Source organism: Oryctolagus cuniculus, chromosome 14, assembly GCF_051225735.1.
Source record: "Oryctolagus cuniculus isolate XC-2025 breed Fujian yellow rabbit chromosome 14, ASM5122573v1, whole genome shotgun sequence".
Taxonomy (NCBI): Eukaryota; Metazoa; Chordata; class Mammalia; order Lagomorpha; family Leporidae; genus Oryctolagus; species Oryctolagus cuniculus.
In genome coordinates, this window is record NC_142880.1 from 64,508,651 (window position 1) to 64,522,445 (window position 13,795).

At 35.4% G+C, this 13,795-nt stretch overlaps 1 protein-coding gene across 10 annotated transcripts in view; it reads right to left on the reverse strand.

The window, feature by feature from the left end:
• The window catches only part of RICTOR (RPTOR independent companion of MTOR complex 2), a 159,658-nt gene that overhangs the window by 75,162 nt on the left and 70,701 nt on the right, over positions 1-13,795 (reverse strand). For 7 of the 10 annotated variants that reach the window (XM_070056656.2, XM_070056651.2, XM_089313145.1 and 4 more), the window contains 5 exons: positions 12,662-12,726; positions 11,202-11,333; positions 5,927-5,990; positions 2,033-2,159; positions 434-603 (listed from right to left, as the gene is read on the reverse strand). In XM_070056656.2, coding sequence (XP_069912757.1) covers positions 434-603; positions 2,033-2,159; positions 5,927-5,990; positions 11,202-11,333; positions 12,662-12,726 — 558 coding nt within the window. The remainder of the gene's footprint in view (positions 1-433; positions 604-2,032; positions 2,160-5,926; positions 5,991-11,201; positions 11,334-12,661; positions 12,727-13,795) is intronic. The other 3 variants (XM_089313144.1, XM_089313141.1, XM_089313143.1) reach the window with 1 other exon arrangement.

Sequence of the window (13,795 nt, forward strand, 5' to 3'; positions counted from 1 at the left end):
AGCTGCCCCAAATGTGTTTCAAAAAAATGGGAATGCACTTTCTTTCAAATGTATCTTATATTTGCTAACAAAGTGCTACTATGGTCAAAGAGTATAAATAATGATTACTGAATAGTCTTTAATTAGCATGAGCTATTCCAATGCTACTAATATAATAAAACGGTTGTAAACAAAAGTTTTAATATAATCTTACTTGTATAATTCCCTTAGCAACTTTTCATAGATAATACAAAACAAGCTTCACTTTTATGTTGACAAAATGTTCTTAGGAATACCATTTATATATCATTCCAAACTGAACTGAGCTGGGAATAAACCAGTCTGGTTAATTCAGGTTTTGACATAAAACTGCATCTATTAACTTCAAATTTTCAAAGTACCAATATACTTACAGTCATATTTTAAAACCAAAAAAAAATATTAAAGCTCCTACCTCTAATTCTACATCAGCTCGTACATACTGTCGAGTCTTTGGATGATTAAGGAGATGCAAAATAGTAGTGATGAGTGCCTCATTTATTCGACTCAATTGGCAATCAATCACATTTTTCAAGATGGTGTTTAGTCCACCTCGAAGGGCCACCACTTCTGGATTCTGAAGTGCTAAAATAAAAGAGAAATACTTAACATATTATACTGGAGGTAATTACAAAAAGTACTAAGAAACATGGGCTTTTACTTTCAAACTTAATTTCCTTTCTGACTTGAAATCTAATTAACATTTAAAAGAGGTGGATGTAAGGTATCTAAAAAGAGTTCCTGAATATATTTAAACCTATCCAATTCTGATCTTTAAAAAGTCTTCTAACAATCTTTCATAATGCTTTGTCCATAGTTTTCTGGAAAGACATTTCTTTCCTATTACTTGCAGGGAGTTACTAATACAGTGAGGACATTACCCTTGTATCTGTTTCAGACCTTTCGTCTGATTTATAATTTAACTTTAGATTTTGTTTAAAATGGTGTACTTTGTTTCTCTCCTGTTTATTCTCCCAGGTGAAATTTAAAATGAAGTTTCTTCTATATTTTCTAAAATGAGTTGTAACTACATACAATAAAATACACAGATATTAATGGTTCAGTTCAATAAATTTCGAACATCCACACACTTGTAACCAACACCTACTCACAGTACACAACTTTCATCATCCTATCAAGTTCCCTAATACTACTTTCCAATGAGTTCTCTTTCATTGCACAGGCAACTACTGTTCTCAGGGCTACTCAGATTACTTGTGCCTTCTTGAGAATCAATTTGACAAATTCAAAAGCCAAAAGTGCTGCCCCAAACAGATAAGCAAGTCATATACATTTCTTATTAAACTTGTTATATACAGTTTTCATTTGGTAAAGTATCATTTTTTCTATTATTCTTAAGATTGTTGAAATACAAAATACAGGAAGAGTGGGGCAGGGAGAGACAGAGACACACAGATTTCCCAACCACTCTTTATCCCAAATGCCCACAATGGCTGGGGCTGGGCCATGCAAAAGTCAGGAGCAAGGAACTCATTACAGGTCTCTCACATGGGCAGCAGGGACTTAATTACTTGAGTCATCACCACTACCCTGCCAGGGGTACTTTACCACAAAGCTAGAATCGAGAGCAGAGCTGCAGCTTGAATCCAGGCACTCTTTTAGGGATGTTGGTGTTATAGCCAGCATTTTAACCTCCAGGCCAAATGATTTCACTTCTCTCTTTCCATTTGTGAGTTACACTGGTTTATTTGCTCATTTTTTTGCCTCATTACAAATATACTCTATGTGGAAAAGTTGAACGTGAACATAGCTTTCTAGGCATCCTTATACATTGACATGTGATCAAATTTTATTTTGTTAATTTCCTTGATCACATTTTGGACTTCTCTGAATCAATAGGTACTGTAGATAGTACTTAAAAATCCTCAATTACAAAGTTTGATTCTCCTTTTGCTTCTTTGAACTTCTCATATGAATTTACATACAAATTTATTAAAGGCATTAGGAAATGTTACACATTCTAAAATTGTTGTCACTTGAAGAAAATTCTGACCTAGTTCACAGATAATAGCAATGCACGCTCGCACCATTCTGTCCCTTTCTTGAAGTCCATCATTTCCAACTGCTATTAATGAATTGGCCACAGAACTAGGAAACAGGGAAGCATTCACAGTGATCATCTGTAAAAGAGAGGAATCAGAAAAAGTTAGTAGTTTTATAATACATTTTTCAACCTAAATTGTTCATATTGAGGTATTTAACACCACAGAATATTTATAAAGCACAAATTTTAATCTTTTGCTTCATATGGATACTTCAAAGGATCAATAAAATTGATAACTCATAAAAATATTAGTAACAATTACAATGAAAAAATGTTTGATATTTTCCTAATAGTCCAAACTATAAATCAGTTACCAATAAGACCTAATGTTTCTGCAATTCTAAGTTACTCTAGAATAAGACTTCTCCTTTACAACTTTTCAGTCCCTAGACAAAGCAAATCACTGATGACAGCAGCAGTCAACACACTACTATACCAGAACTGTTACATTCCTGATTCTTTTTCCATATATAATCATCACAAGTCTGACCACTTACCTCATGAACTTCTTTATCACTACCACTTTTCCCCCATCAAAATGATTGATAAAAGCCCTCACTCTCTCACTCTGCAGCAACAGATGCCTAAAGAGCATTAATATTCCAGTCTGCTTTTTTAACACTTCACAAGTCCTGACAGAAATAGTACATATCTAACAGAACTTGAAAGAATCTCACATTCAATAAAAGGTTTTTTAATTGGCAATAACATAGCTGGAATACTGAAAATAGTTAACATACATCTTTGGTTTAAAAAATAAATTATGTATTTAACTACTGTTTAATAAAGATTACTTTGCAGACCAAGTATTTAAAAGTAGTAAGTCTTTGAAGCACAAATAGAAGAAATGTTTTCTTTTGTTTGGGTGGTGATATTAAGAGAAATGCATCTGTTTCAGATGTTACAGTGTTTATAATCCTACCGGAAAAACAAAGGTTGTGCTATGAAACAATTACGTGACTCAATAACCAAATGAACGATATACAGGTAAGTCCTATAGAGGCTCAAAGCAAAGATCTCAACTGGGTTTATAGTAGTTGTAAGCCCTTTAAAAGTTGCATAAATAGCACTCACATCACAAAGTTCAATTGAAATTACAGAATACATTTCTGGGGCCAGTGCTGTGGCACAGTGGGTTAACACACTGGCCTGAAGCACCAACATCCCATTGGGCGCCGGTTTGAGACCCAGCTGTTTCACTTGCTATCCAGCTCTCTGCTATGGCCTGGGAACGCAGAAGATGGCCCAAGTCCTTGGGCCCTTGCACCCATGTTGGAGACCCAGAAGAAGCTCCTGGCTCCTGATCGGCGCAGCTCTGGCTGTTGTGGCCAATTGGGGAATGAACCAGCAGATGAAAGACCTCTCTCTCTCTCTGTGCAACTCTGTCAAATAAATAAATCTTAAAAAAAGAATACATTTCCACATTCATAAGATAAATACTTTTCCAATAACTGCAAAATTTATGTTTTTGCACTCATTTCTAAAACAGCATTTTGCATTCATCAAAGAGGGGTTAGATAATGCAAGGAGGAAAGAAAAGAGAACAAAGGTAATGGATCTTCCTGGATAAAAGGTTCTATTAATTTGCATTTGAATACTTTCCAGCCTATTATTGTGCTTATCAGATCTTCCAGGGCCACAAGAGCACCAGTTCAACTCCTGGCTGCTCTACTTCCAATCCAGCTCCCTGCTAATGAAGCCAAGAAAGCAGCAGAAGAAGGCCCAAGTGCTTGGGGCCCTGCCACCAACATGGGAGATGCAGAAAAAGCTCCTGGCTTAAGCATGGGCCAGATCCAGCTGTTGTGGTTATTTGGGGAGTGAACCAGAGGATGGAAGACCTCCCTCTCAGTGTCACAGGAGGCAGCTTAACCCACTGTGCCACAATGCCAGCCCCCAAATATTTTATATAACTGATGTAAATTATTTGCTAAATAATCCAAAGAAGGAAATACACATACACATACACACACACACACACACACACAGAAAATCTCTCTTGCTTTTTCTGTTGTGGCCATTTGGGGAGTGAACCAATAGATAGATCTCATTTAATTCTTTGAATCCATTTGAAGTTATTTTTCCTCCTGAAACCTATTTCTAGAGCAGCAATTCTCAAATTGTGGGCTAGGAAATTCCTAAGCTATTTTCAGAGGCCTGCAAAATTAAAACTTTCTCCATAAAAATACAGAGACATTATTTGTCTTTTTAGCTCTCATTTTTCAAGAAGAATATATATTCAAGTTTTCTAGAGGTCCAGTTTCCAATAAAACCACAACAGACTGAATGCAGAAGTATAAATATACAGATGTTTTCTATCAAGAGAAACAAAGATTCACAAAAAACTAAAACAATAGCACTCTTCTCACCAATTTTCTTTTTTGGGTACATTTAGTTATTTTCATAAAAATATATTTGTTTATGCAACAGATTTCTTGTTTTTAATATATTAATATACATTTCAACTTTAATATGGTAAATACTGACAGGTTCTTCAGAAACAAATTTTATTTCTTGAGTTCTCAGACATGGAAATCAAAAGGATTTTATAAACAAACAAAAGGTCGTAAATCTAATTATTCAATTCAAATATAGCCAAATCACATTCCTAACATGAACAGCTTACCTGCAACAAGTTTCCAAATCTCTAATTTCATTTTTATTAGAATTTCAAAATTCTTTTAAAACTTAACTCATCCATTTACTTGGTCCTTACTATGCCCTCCTATGGGTACTATTACTAACCACAAGGGAGACAACTGGAAAAAAAGGGGAAAAAGGAGACCTGAATAATAACATACAAGCCAAAAAGTCCCTCATTCTGGAGCATGAACTGAGTTCAAACGGAAGGAGAAAAAGAGCTAAAAAGTTCAACTGCTATGATAAATTTAGACATTTCTACATTAGTAAACACATACTGCAGGATTCTCGTTCATGCTAAATCAAATCTACTCCCAGTTCACTCTCTTCTCCTCAGCTATTAGATCATATTATACAACAAAAAAAAAAAATTCCTTCACTGAAGGTTTCTTATGAGAGGCATTATGAACTATAGTTAACACATTCTGCTACCTTTAATCACATACAGTGACTTAAAGTGCTTGTTGGAACTGCACATACCCAAATTAATCTTTAAAATAAGCTTGTAACTATAGGGGCCGGCACTGTGGCGCAGCGGGTTAACGCCCTGGCCTGAAGCACCGGCATCCCACATGGGTGCCGATTTGAGACCCAGCTGCTCCACTTCTGATCCAGCCTCTCTGCTATGGCCTGGGAAAGCAGTATGAGATGGCCCAAGTTGGGCCCCTGCACTCACGCAGAAGACCCAAAAGGAGCTCCTGGCTTTGGATTGGCGCAGCTCCGGCCGCTGCTACCAACTGGGGAGAGAACCATCGGATGGAAGACTCTCTCTTTCTCTGCCTCTCCTCTGTGTAACTCTTTCAAATAAATAAATAAATCCTTAAAAAAACTATTGTTTAATAGTTTAGTAACTTGCATCTGTTCAATAGTATTAACTACATAAATACAATTAAGAGAATATCAGGATGAAGAACCAGTAACCTTCTTTCTTCAATACCTTATCAAAGCAATAATTACACACACATCTCCTGAAGGAAGAAATATTCTTTACAGTGAACATTTTATAAGATCATCAGAGGTATCCCCAAATCACAAATTACACAAAATATTTATTCTTACTCCAATCTATTTAATTTATAATTAAGTTTAACAAAAATGTTCAATGAAAATTTAATAGAAAGGTTTCAAAAAGCAGCCTAATCTAAAATTGTAAATATTTAAGACAAAAAACATCAATGTGTTTTTATTCTCACATATAGAGCATACCTTTCTGACTAATCGAAGTGCTTGTGTCCTCTCTACCTCGTTGCTCTGTTGTATGTCAATGCACCTAAATAATACACAAAATATTAATCATTGATAAAATACTATAACAAAACTTTTTTGTATCATACCACTAGATCAGACCCATTTTATAATTTCAATATTTTATGCTAAAAATATAATACACACTTTTTCAGTACCAGTTAATATTTAGTTAACTTACATAGCTCCAGTGATAAATGTCTGTCTTTAAAAAATATTTCCTTTAGAACTTCAGGAAAGAACAATATATCAAGTAATTTATAGGACATTAAACTACAAAGAATCATAAATATACTTACAGAGCAAAGCATCAGAAATCTACTGAAAAAATATTCACCTATCTCTGGGGCCTAAATTTTACATGTCACTGACCAAGGTAACTGTCTTATACAATCCAAAAAGCTCTGCATTACCAAGGCATAATTTAAACTTTGAATTCACATCAAAAATTGGTGCTGAATCATATATCACTTATCTGACATTTATATGGAAGTATAATTTTTATTTATTAAAGTGGAAACAGTTCACTATTTGAATCAATACTTGCATAAATAGTTTGCTTTTCAGAAAGGATTTCTTCTATCTAAATACAATTATTCTAAGACCGCTCTATTAAAGGGTACGTGGATACAGAATTCCACATCTGGCCATTACAGACAGGTTTCAACCAGATCAACTCTCCTGCCAAAAACAAAACAATATTTATGAAACAACTGTTAGAAGGGCAATGGAGAATAGTCCCTGCAAACAGAAGCATGGAGAGTTCTACAGTCAACCAGGCTTTCTCCCAAAGGGCATCTGTCAATCCTCAATCTTTGTACATCAAGTTCTGGCAAAAAGCAAAAGCCTGACTTGGACTGGAAGGGTAGAAGTTTAACATCAGAGCAGTCAAAGTGGCAAGAACTTGAGGGACAAAATCCCCAAAAGAAAAAAACACAAGAAAGTGAGCAAAAACTGGCATGCAAGGTTCTAAGACACGTGCCAACATCTGTGTTGTGCAAAAGCAGGAGGAGCCTCTAATAAAACAAGCAAAAAGTTACTCTGCAAAGCAGAGAAAGTTAAGCAGGTACACAGTACAAAAGGTTAGAGTTCCAGGCTGGCCAAGGGAAAGAGGTTCTGCTAAGTAACTACAAATAGCCACTTTTGAGGAACAAAGGCAAAGCTAAAACAACATTTCAGATCAGTAATAAGCCAACATTCCAAAATAAAACTCAACTGTCTTAAAAGGAAAATAACAGGATTCCAAATCAACAATTTTTATGATCAATGCTCACATTCAATTAGATAGTATGAATCATGGTTTAAAACAAATAAACAGGCAAACTAAACAACCAGGAAGCAGAAACCAAGGAAAGAAAATGACAACAGAAACAGAACGTATGTGAATGCGCTCATCATACTGTCAGAGGAGACTTCAAAATAACTATTTATAACATGCTCAGAAAAATGGTAGAGCAACGAAATCAGAGATACGAAATTCTTAAGAGTAAAGTAAATCCTAATAACTGAGATTAAGAATTCAACAAGCAGGCACCTGACCTAGCAGTTAAGATGCTGTCAGGACCCTCACAACCCACATTGGAATGCCTGGGTTTGCTCCCAGCTCTGATGCTGATTCCAGCTTCCTGAAGATATGGATCCTGGGATGCAGTGGTGATGGCTCAATTGACTGAATTCCTGCCACCCACATGAGAGCACTGGGTGGCATTCCTGACTTCAGCAAACTGCCACCACCTCCTCCCCACTCCACTGCTACCAGGGAGCAATCCAGTAGACTGAAGACTAGTGCTTGCTTTCTCTTTCTCTGATATTCTTTGCCTCTCAAAGGCATAAAATAAAATAAATAAATAAAAGACTGGGCTACTAGCAAGATGGAATAGGAAAAAAGTCACAGGTAAAAAGTGAGTACATTGAAGTACAAAGATAAATAACAACAATGGCTGAAAATATAATAACAGTACCAGAGCCATGTGGGACAGTGAAAAGATTCAACAAATGTATAGATGAAGTATCAAAAGGTATAGGACAAAATATTTCAGAAAAAAACTTTCAAAGCAGCAAGAAGAAGAAAAGATTTATCACTGACAAAGCACCGCCAAGAAGGAAGGCTATTTATTATTCAACACTAAAAAATAAAAGAAAAAGGCAGAGATGACAACTTATTGAATATACAAATAAATAACAGCTGGTGGTGAAAAGTCTTTAAACATGAAGGCAAAACAGAGGTATTTACAGAGAAATAGAAGATAAGAACATTCATCTCTGGTGGATCTGTACTATAAGAAATGGTAAAAAAAAATTTATCAAACAGAAAGTGATCCAAGAATAAAGTATAAAAATGCAAAAAAGGGAGAATACTTGGTGAGTAAATAACATAGGCAAATATATATAATTCCAATGCAAAACAGTAAGTGGACTATTTTGTGGGGTTAAACATATATAGAGAAGTAAAACAAAAGAAAAGACGAAAAGTATACATTTCCCGTATTGTTCTGGTAGAATAAAAGTGGTAGACATTAAGATATCAAGGATATAGATTTTAATCTCCAGCTCAAGTACTAAAACACCTCAAACCAAAAGCTTAATAAAAAAGGGAAAATAAGTTCTTGAGTATCCAAAAACGAGAGAAACGTAACACAGAAATAGAATACAAATAGAAAGACAGCAAACTCGAATATATTAGATAACTAAGAGGACACATTCAAAAACACATTTAAAATGCAGTTGATACAGTCCATAAATCATACATAAAATAAATAACTAGTTTAAATATTCCAATTAGAAGATAAAGATTTTCAAACTAGATATAAAGAAGAAAAACCTATTATGATATTTATACAGGAGAAATTTAATGTAAAGACAAAAAGAAAGTCAAAGAATAGGGCAAGATGTATCATACAAAACCAAACAAAAGGCAGTTATAAAAACGAACACTTAGAGAGAAAGTATTACTAGGAAGAGAGACATTTCATAATTACAAATGGATTAGCCTCACAAAGGTTTAATTCTAAATACAAATGTAACATCAGAATAAAATATATAAAGCAAAAGCTGACATGTGAAAAAGAATTATCAATAGCACTATTTTTGTTAAATCAAGACCATAATATTAAAAACTACCCCCAATTCAAAGCCCAGCCATTGAGTTTCACTGATGTATTGTACTAATCAGTAGGGGGAAAAGAAGGCACATCTTACATAAATTCTGACAGAATTATAAAAACATGGCAGCACTTCTCTACCCGTTTTATAAAAGGAACACACTCTGATACCAAAAACAAAGGTATTAGATCAAAAGAAAAAGAAAGGTAAATACTTATCATAAACATAGTAATAAAATCTATAAAATATTAGCAAACCAAATCCAATTCTATGTAAAAAGGACTAGATATAATGAATGTTTAAGTAAAGAATGAAAACTAGGAGAAAAAGCCTACAGAATGTATCAACAATGGTGATATACTGAACATCATCCACTTGAGTTTAGAAGTAAAATCAAGTTGTCCACGATCACTATTTCTGTTCAGTGCAATATTCTAACTAGAACAATAAGGGAAGAAAAAGAAAATAGGATAAAAGGATTGGAAAGAAATAAAAGTAATGTTTATGTATACAGAAAATTGAAAATAATCTATCAACAACTATAACTAAAAAACTAATTCAGCAAGGTAGTTAGATAAGAGATCAAAATTTCTCCCCAATATTTTCTACTCATTAGGATCAAAAAACAGAAAAGAAAAAAAAAATAAGCAGCATTAATACTGTCATTAAAAAAAAACCCTTAGAATAAATAACACATAAATTCAAGACCTCTGTGAAGAAAACTATAAAATGTAGCTGAGTAAAATCAAATGTTCCAATCAACTATATATAAAATAAGAATGTTTAGAAGATTCAACATTAAGATGTTAATTCACCCCAAATTAACATAGAGCTTTAATACAATCTCTACCAAAATCTCAGCAAGTTATGTTGAGATGGAACAAATAATTCAAAATTTATATGGAAACACAGAATCCAGAATAGCTGAGATAGTCTTAAAGAAGTTGGAGGATGCAACAGACATCAAGACATGATTTTAAGTAGCACTAATGAAAACAGTGAGACATGGGCTCGCACTGTGGCACAACAAGTTAAGCTGCCACCTGTGATGCTGGCATCCCATATAGCAATGGTTCATGTCCTGACTGCTCCACTTCCAATCCAGCTCCCTGTTAATATGCCTGGGAAAGCAGAAGATGGCCCAAGTCCTTGGCTCCCTGCTCCCAGGTAGGAGACCCAAAAGAAGCTCCTGGCTTTGACCTGGCTCAGCCCTGGCTATTGTAGCCATTTGGGGAGTCAACCAGCAGATAAGAGATCTCTCTGTCTCTCCTTATCTCTGTCTCTGTCTTTGTTTCTCTCTCTCTCCCTCTCTCTTTCTCTGTCTCTAACTTTGCCTTTCAAATACATATACATAAGAGAAATGAATGCATATGACCACCAACAGACTTGTACAAGAAAATTCATGACAGCTTTACTCCAAACAGTCATTGAACACAACCCAGAAAATCAAATGGAATGGTGGTCTATTCACAAAATGCGATACTACAGATAGAAAACAAAAAAAAACCATAAATTCCACAGATAATGAGAAATGAAAAGGGTAACTACCAATATATGCTGCTTAAGAATATATGCTGCTTGGGGCTAGCGCCGTGGCACAGTGGGTTAATCCCATATGGGTGCCGGTTCTAGTCCCGGCTGCTCCACTTCCAATCCAGCTCTCTGCTATGGCCTGGGAAAGCAGTGGAAGATAGCCCAAGTGCTTGGGCCCCTGCACCCACGTGGGAGACCAGGAGGAAGCACTTGGCTCCTGGCTTCAGATTGGCGCAGCCCGGGCCTTAGCGGCCATTTGGGGAGTAAAGCAACAAAAGGAAGACCTTTCTCTCTTCCTCTCACTGTGGAACTCTAACTCTCAAATAAAATAAATAAAATCTTTAAAAAAAAAAAATATATATATATATATACTGCTCAAGAATAAGGCAAACTAGTCTAACTAGAAAGGTCAGAATAATGTTTACTATTGGCTGAAGGTATAATGGAGATAAACTTAAATTCTGAAATTTTACAAATTTTTCTCTGTGTATGTGTGTATTCAAATTTATCTAACGTTTACATTAAAAATCTGAACACTTTATGGTAGGTGTGCTGAAACTCAAAAAATTTTTTAAAACATAAACCACACCAAGAAAATTACCTGGCTATTAAATAGTCCACTTTCAATTTTAGCACCTTCTGTAGAATACTGGAGTCTTGGATGAGATAGCGAAGCGCTCGTAGCCCTGCTGCTCGTACTTCTTTTGCTTCATTTAGTAAAGCTAAACGCAAACTGTAAGAAATCAAATATATAAAGTGTATGGGTTTTGTTGCATGGGTTTCAAATACACAAAAAAATTATAGGACAGGCTGAGTATTCCTTATCTGAAATACTTGTGTTTCAGATATCAGAGTTTTCAGATTTTAGAACATTTGTATAGAATTTACCACTTGAGCACCCCTAATCTGAAAATGCAAATCCTAAAATCAAAACCTGAAATTTTCTGAGTACCACCATGATGTTGAACAAATTCCAGATTTCAGATAATTTTGAATTTTCAGATTACAGATGCACAAATTGTACCAAATTCTCCTTGAAAACTTCTAGTTATGCAGGTTTTATATACAAAATTCATCACTCCAAGCTGTGGACTTTCAGTTATTAGTGGTAGTGTTTTTTAATCTGTGCCTCCATTGTACATTCTTACCAATCAAGACAATGATTGGTAAGGGGCTGGTGCTGTGGTATAGTGAGTTAAAGGTGTCACGAGATGCCAGCATCCAATATGGGCACTGGTTTGTGTCCCAGTTGCTCCACTTCCAATCCAACTCCCTGCTAATACACCTGGAAAAGCAAGGAAAGATGGCCCAAGTGCTTGGGGCCCTGCCACCCATGTTGGAGACCCAGAAGATATTCCTGGCTCCTACTTTTACTTTGGCTCAGCCATGGCCGATACGGCCATTTGGGGAGGGAACCAGGAAATGGAAGTTCTCCTTGTGTCTCTCCCTCTCTCTGAGCAATTCTGCCTTTCAAATAAATAAATAAATTGTAAAGAAAATATGACTGAGTTCTGTTCTAACTTGCACATCTTACATAGCAGTATGAAATTAAATGTGGTTTTTTCAAGCTAGTATATATGTTTCTATAATCTACTTCTATCTGTCTATCTGCTTTCACCCCAAGCAAAGAATCAGTGCTTCACACCAATACTAAAAATACTTTCTAATGACAGCAGACATTAGACCATTTATTTCAATTTTAATTCCTAAGGATTCCTAAAGGATGGTCATGAGACTACAAAATTTGCCATTGGTACACTTTCTCTTAGGTAAGACCTCGAGCTATAGGTTTACCTTGTTCTTGGGGAAAAATTTGAGAAATTCAGTCTGCAAACTTCAGATAAGAGAAGGAGGCATTTCTTCATTTTTAGCCATTAGTAAACACCACTAAGATTCAGAAGATAAAAAAACTATAAAATATAATGATTTTCTCAAACATTTAAACAACTGTTTATACAAAATCAAATATAAAGCACTATGCTATCTTATTTCTAGTTTAAAATTTGTAAAATTAGTTACTAAAATATGGAAGTGATGGGAAGGGGACTTGATTAAACTTACCAAATTATGATATCTTCATAGTTGAAACCCAGTTTTTCTTCACTATGGCCAATATCACAAAGAAGCTGTCAAGAAAAAAAAAAAACAAGTATATGAGTTGCATATATTGATATACTTTTATACATTTTTTAGGCTGGAAATTAAGTTATTTTTATGATTTTTTTTACAGCCAGTATTTAAGCAGTATCAATTTATATTTACCCTTCATTCTCCTGGTTCCTTAATGATATTCCTTTTTCTGTTTAGCTGAGAAACTCTCAGCTTGTTGTTGCTATTGATTTGTTTTGTTGATGCTATGATTTCATTTTAGCCCAGTTTGCTTATAATAATTTTCTTGATTTTTACATGGAAATGCTTTCTTTATCATTTTCATTTATAAAGACTATTTTGCTAGATATACAGGATTTTAGATTGTTACTTTCCTCCAACAATTTCAGAATGGTTTCTACTGCTTCTATTCAGCAGTCTACCATCAGTCTTATTGCTGGATCCTTTAAGTTGCCCCTTTTTCTCAGAGTACTTGGTCCGTTATCTGCTGCTTTCCCTCACACATTAGCAGGAAGCTGGGTTGGAAGCAGAGTAGACACGACTCAAACTGGCCCTGAAATGTGGGCATCTTAAGCAGTGGCTTAACCTACTGTGCCACAATGCTCATTCCAGTTTTTAATGTTAGGTAAAATATATTTTTCCTTCTCGAATTTCCATGGACTTTTTTTTAGATATCCCAATAGTCTAATCAAGACTTTTTTCATCTATTTTCACCATAGCTTTTTCTTTTCTTGATATACTGTCATAATTATTGAAAGTATCATCTAAATGGATCTGAATGATATATATCATTTCTATGTCTTTTTCTTTTATTTGACAAAATTACAGTGAGAGGGGGAAAGGGAGAGAAAGGTCTTCCCTCCATTGGTTCACTCCCCAAATGGCTGCTAGGGCCGGAGCTATGCCAATCCAAAGGCAGGAGCCAGGCGCTTCTTCCTAGTCTCCCATGCGGGTGCAGGGGCCCAAGCACATGGGCCATCCTCCACTGTTTTCCCAGGCCACAGCAGAGAGCTGGATTAGAAGAGGAGCAACCGGGCCGGCGCCGTGGCTCAATAGGCTAATCCTCCACCTTGCGGCGCCGGCACA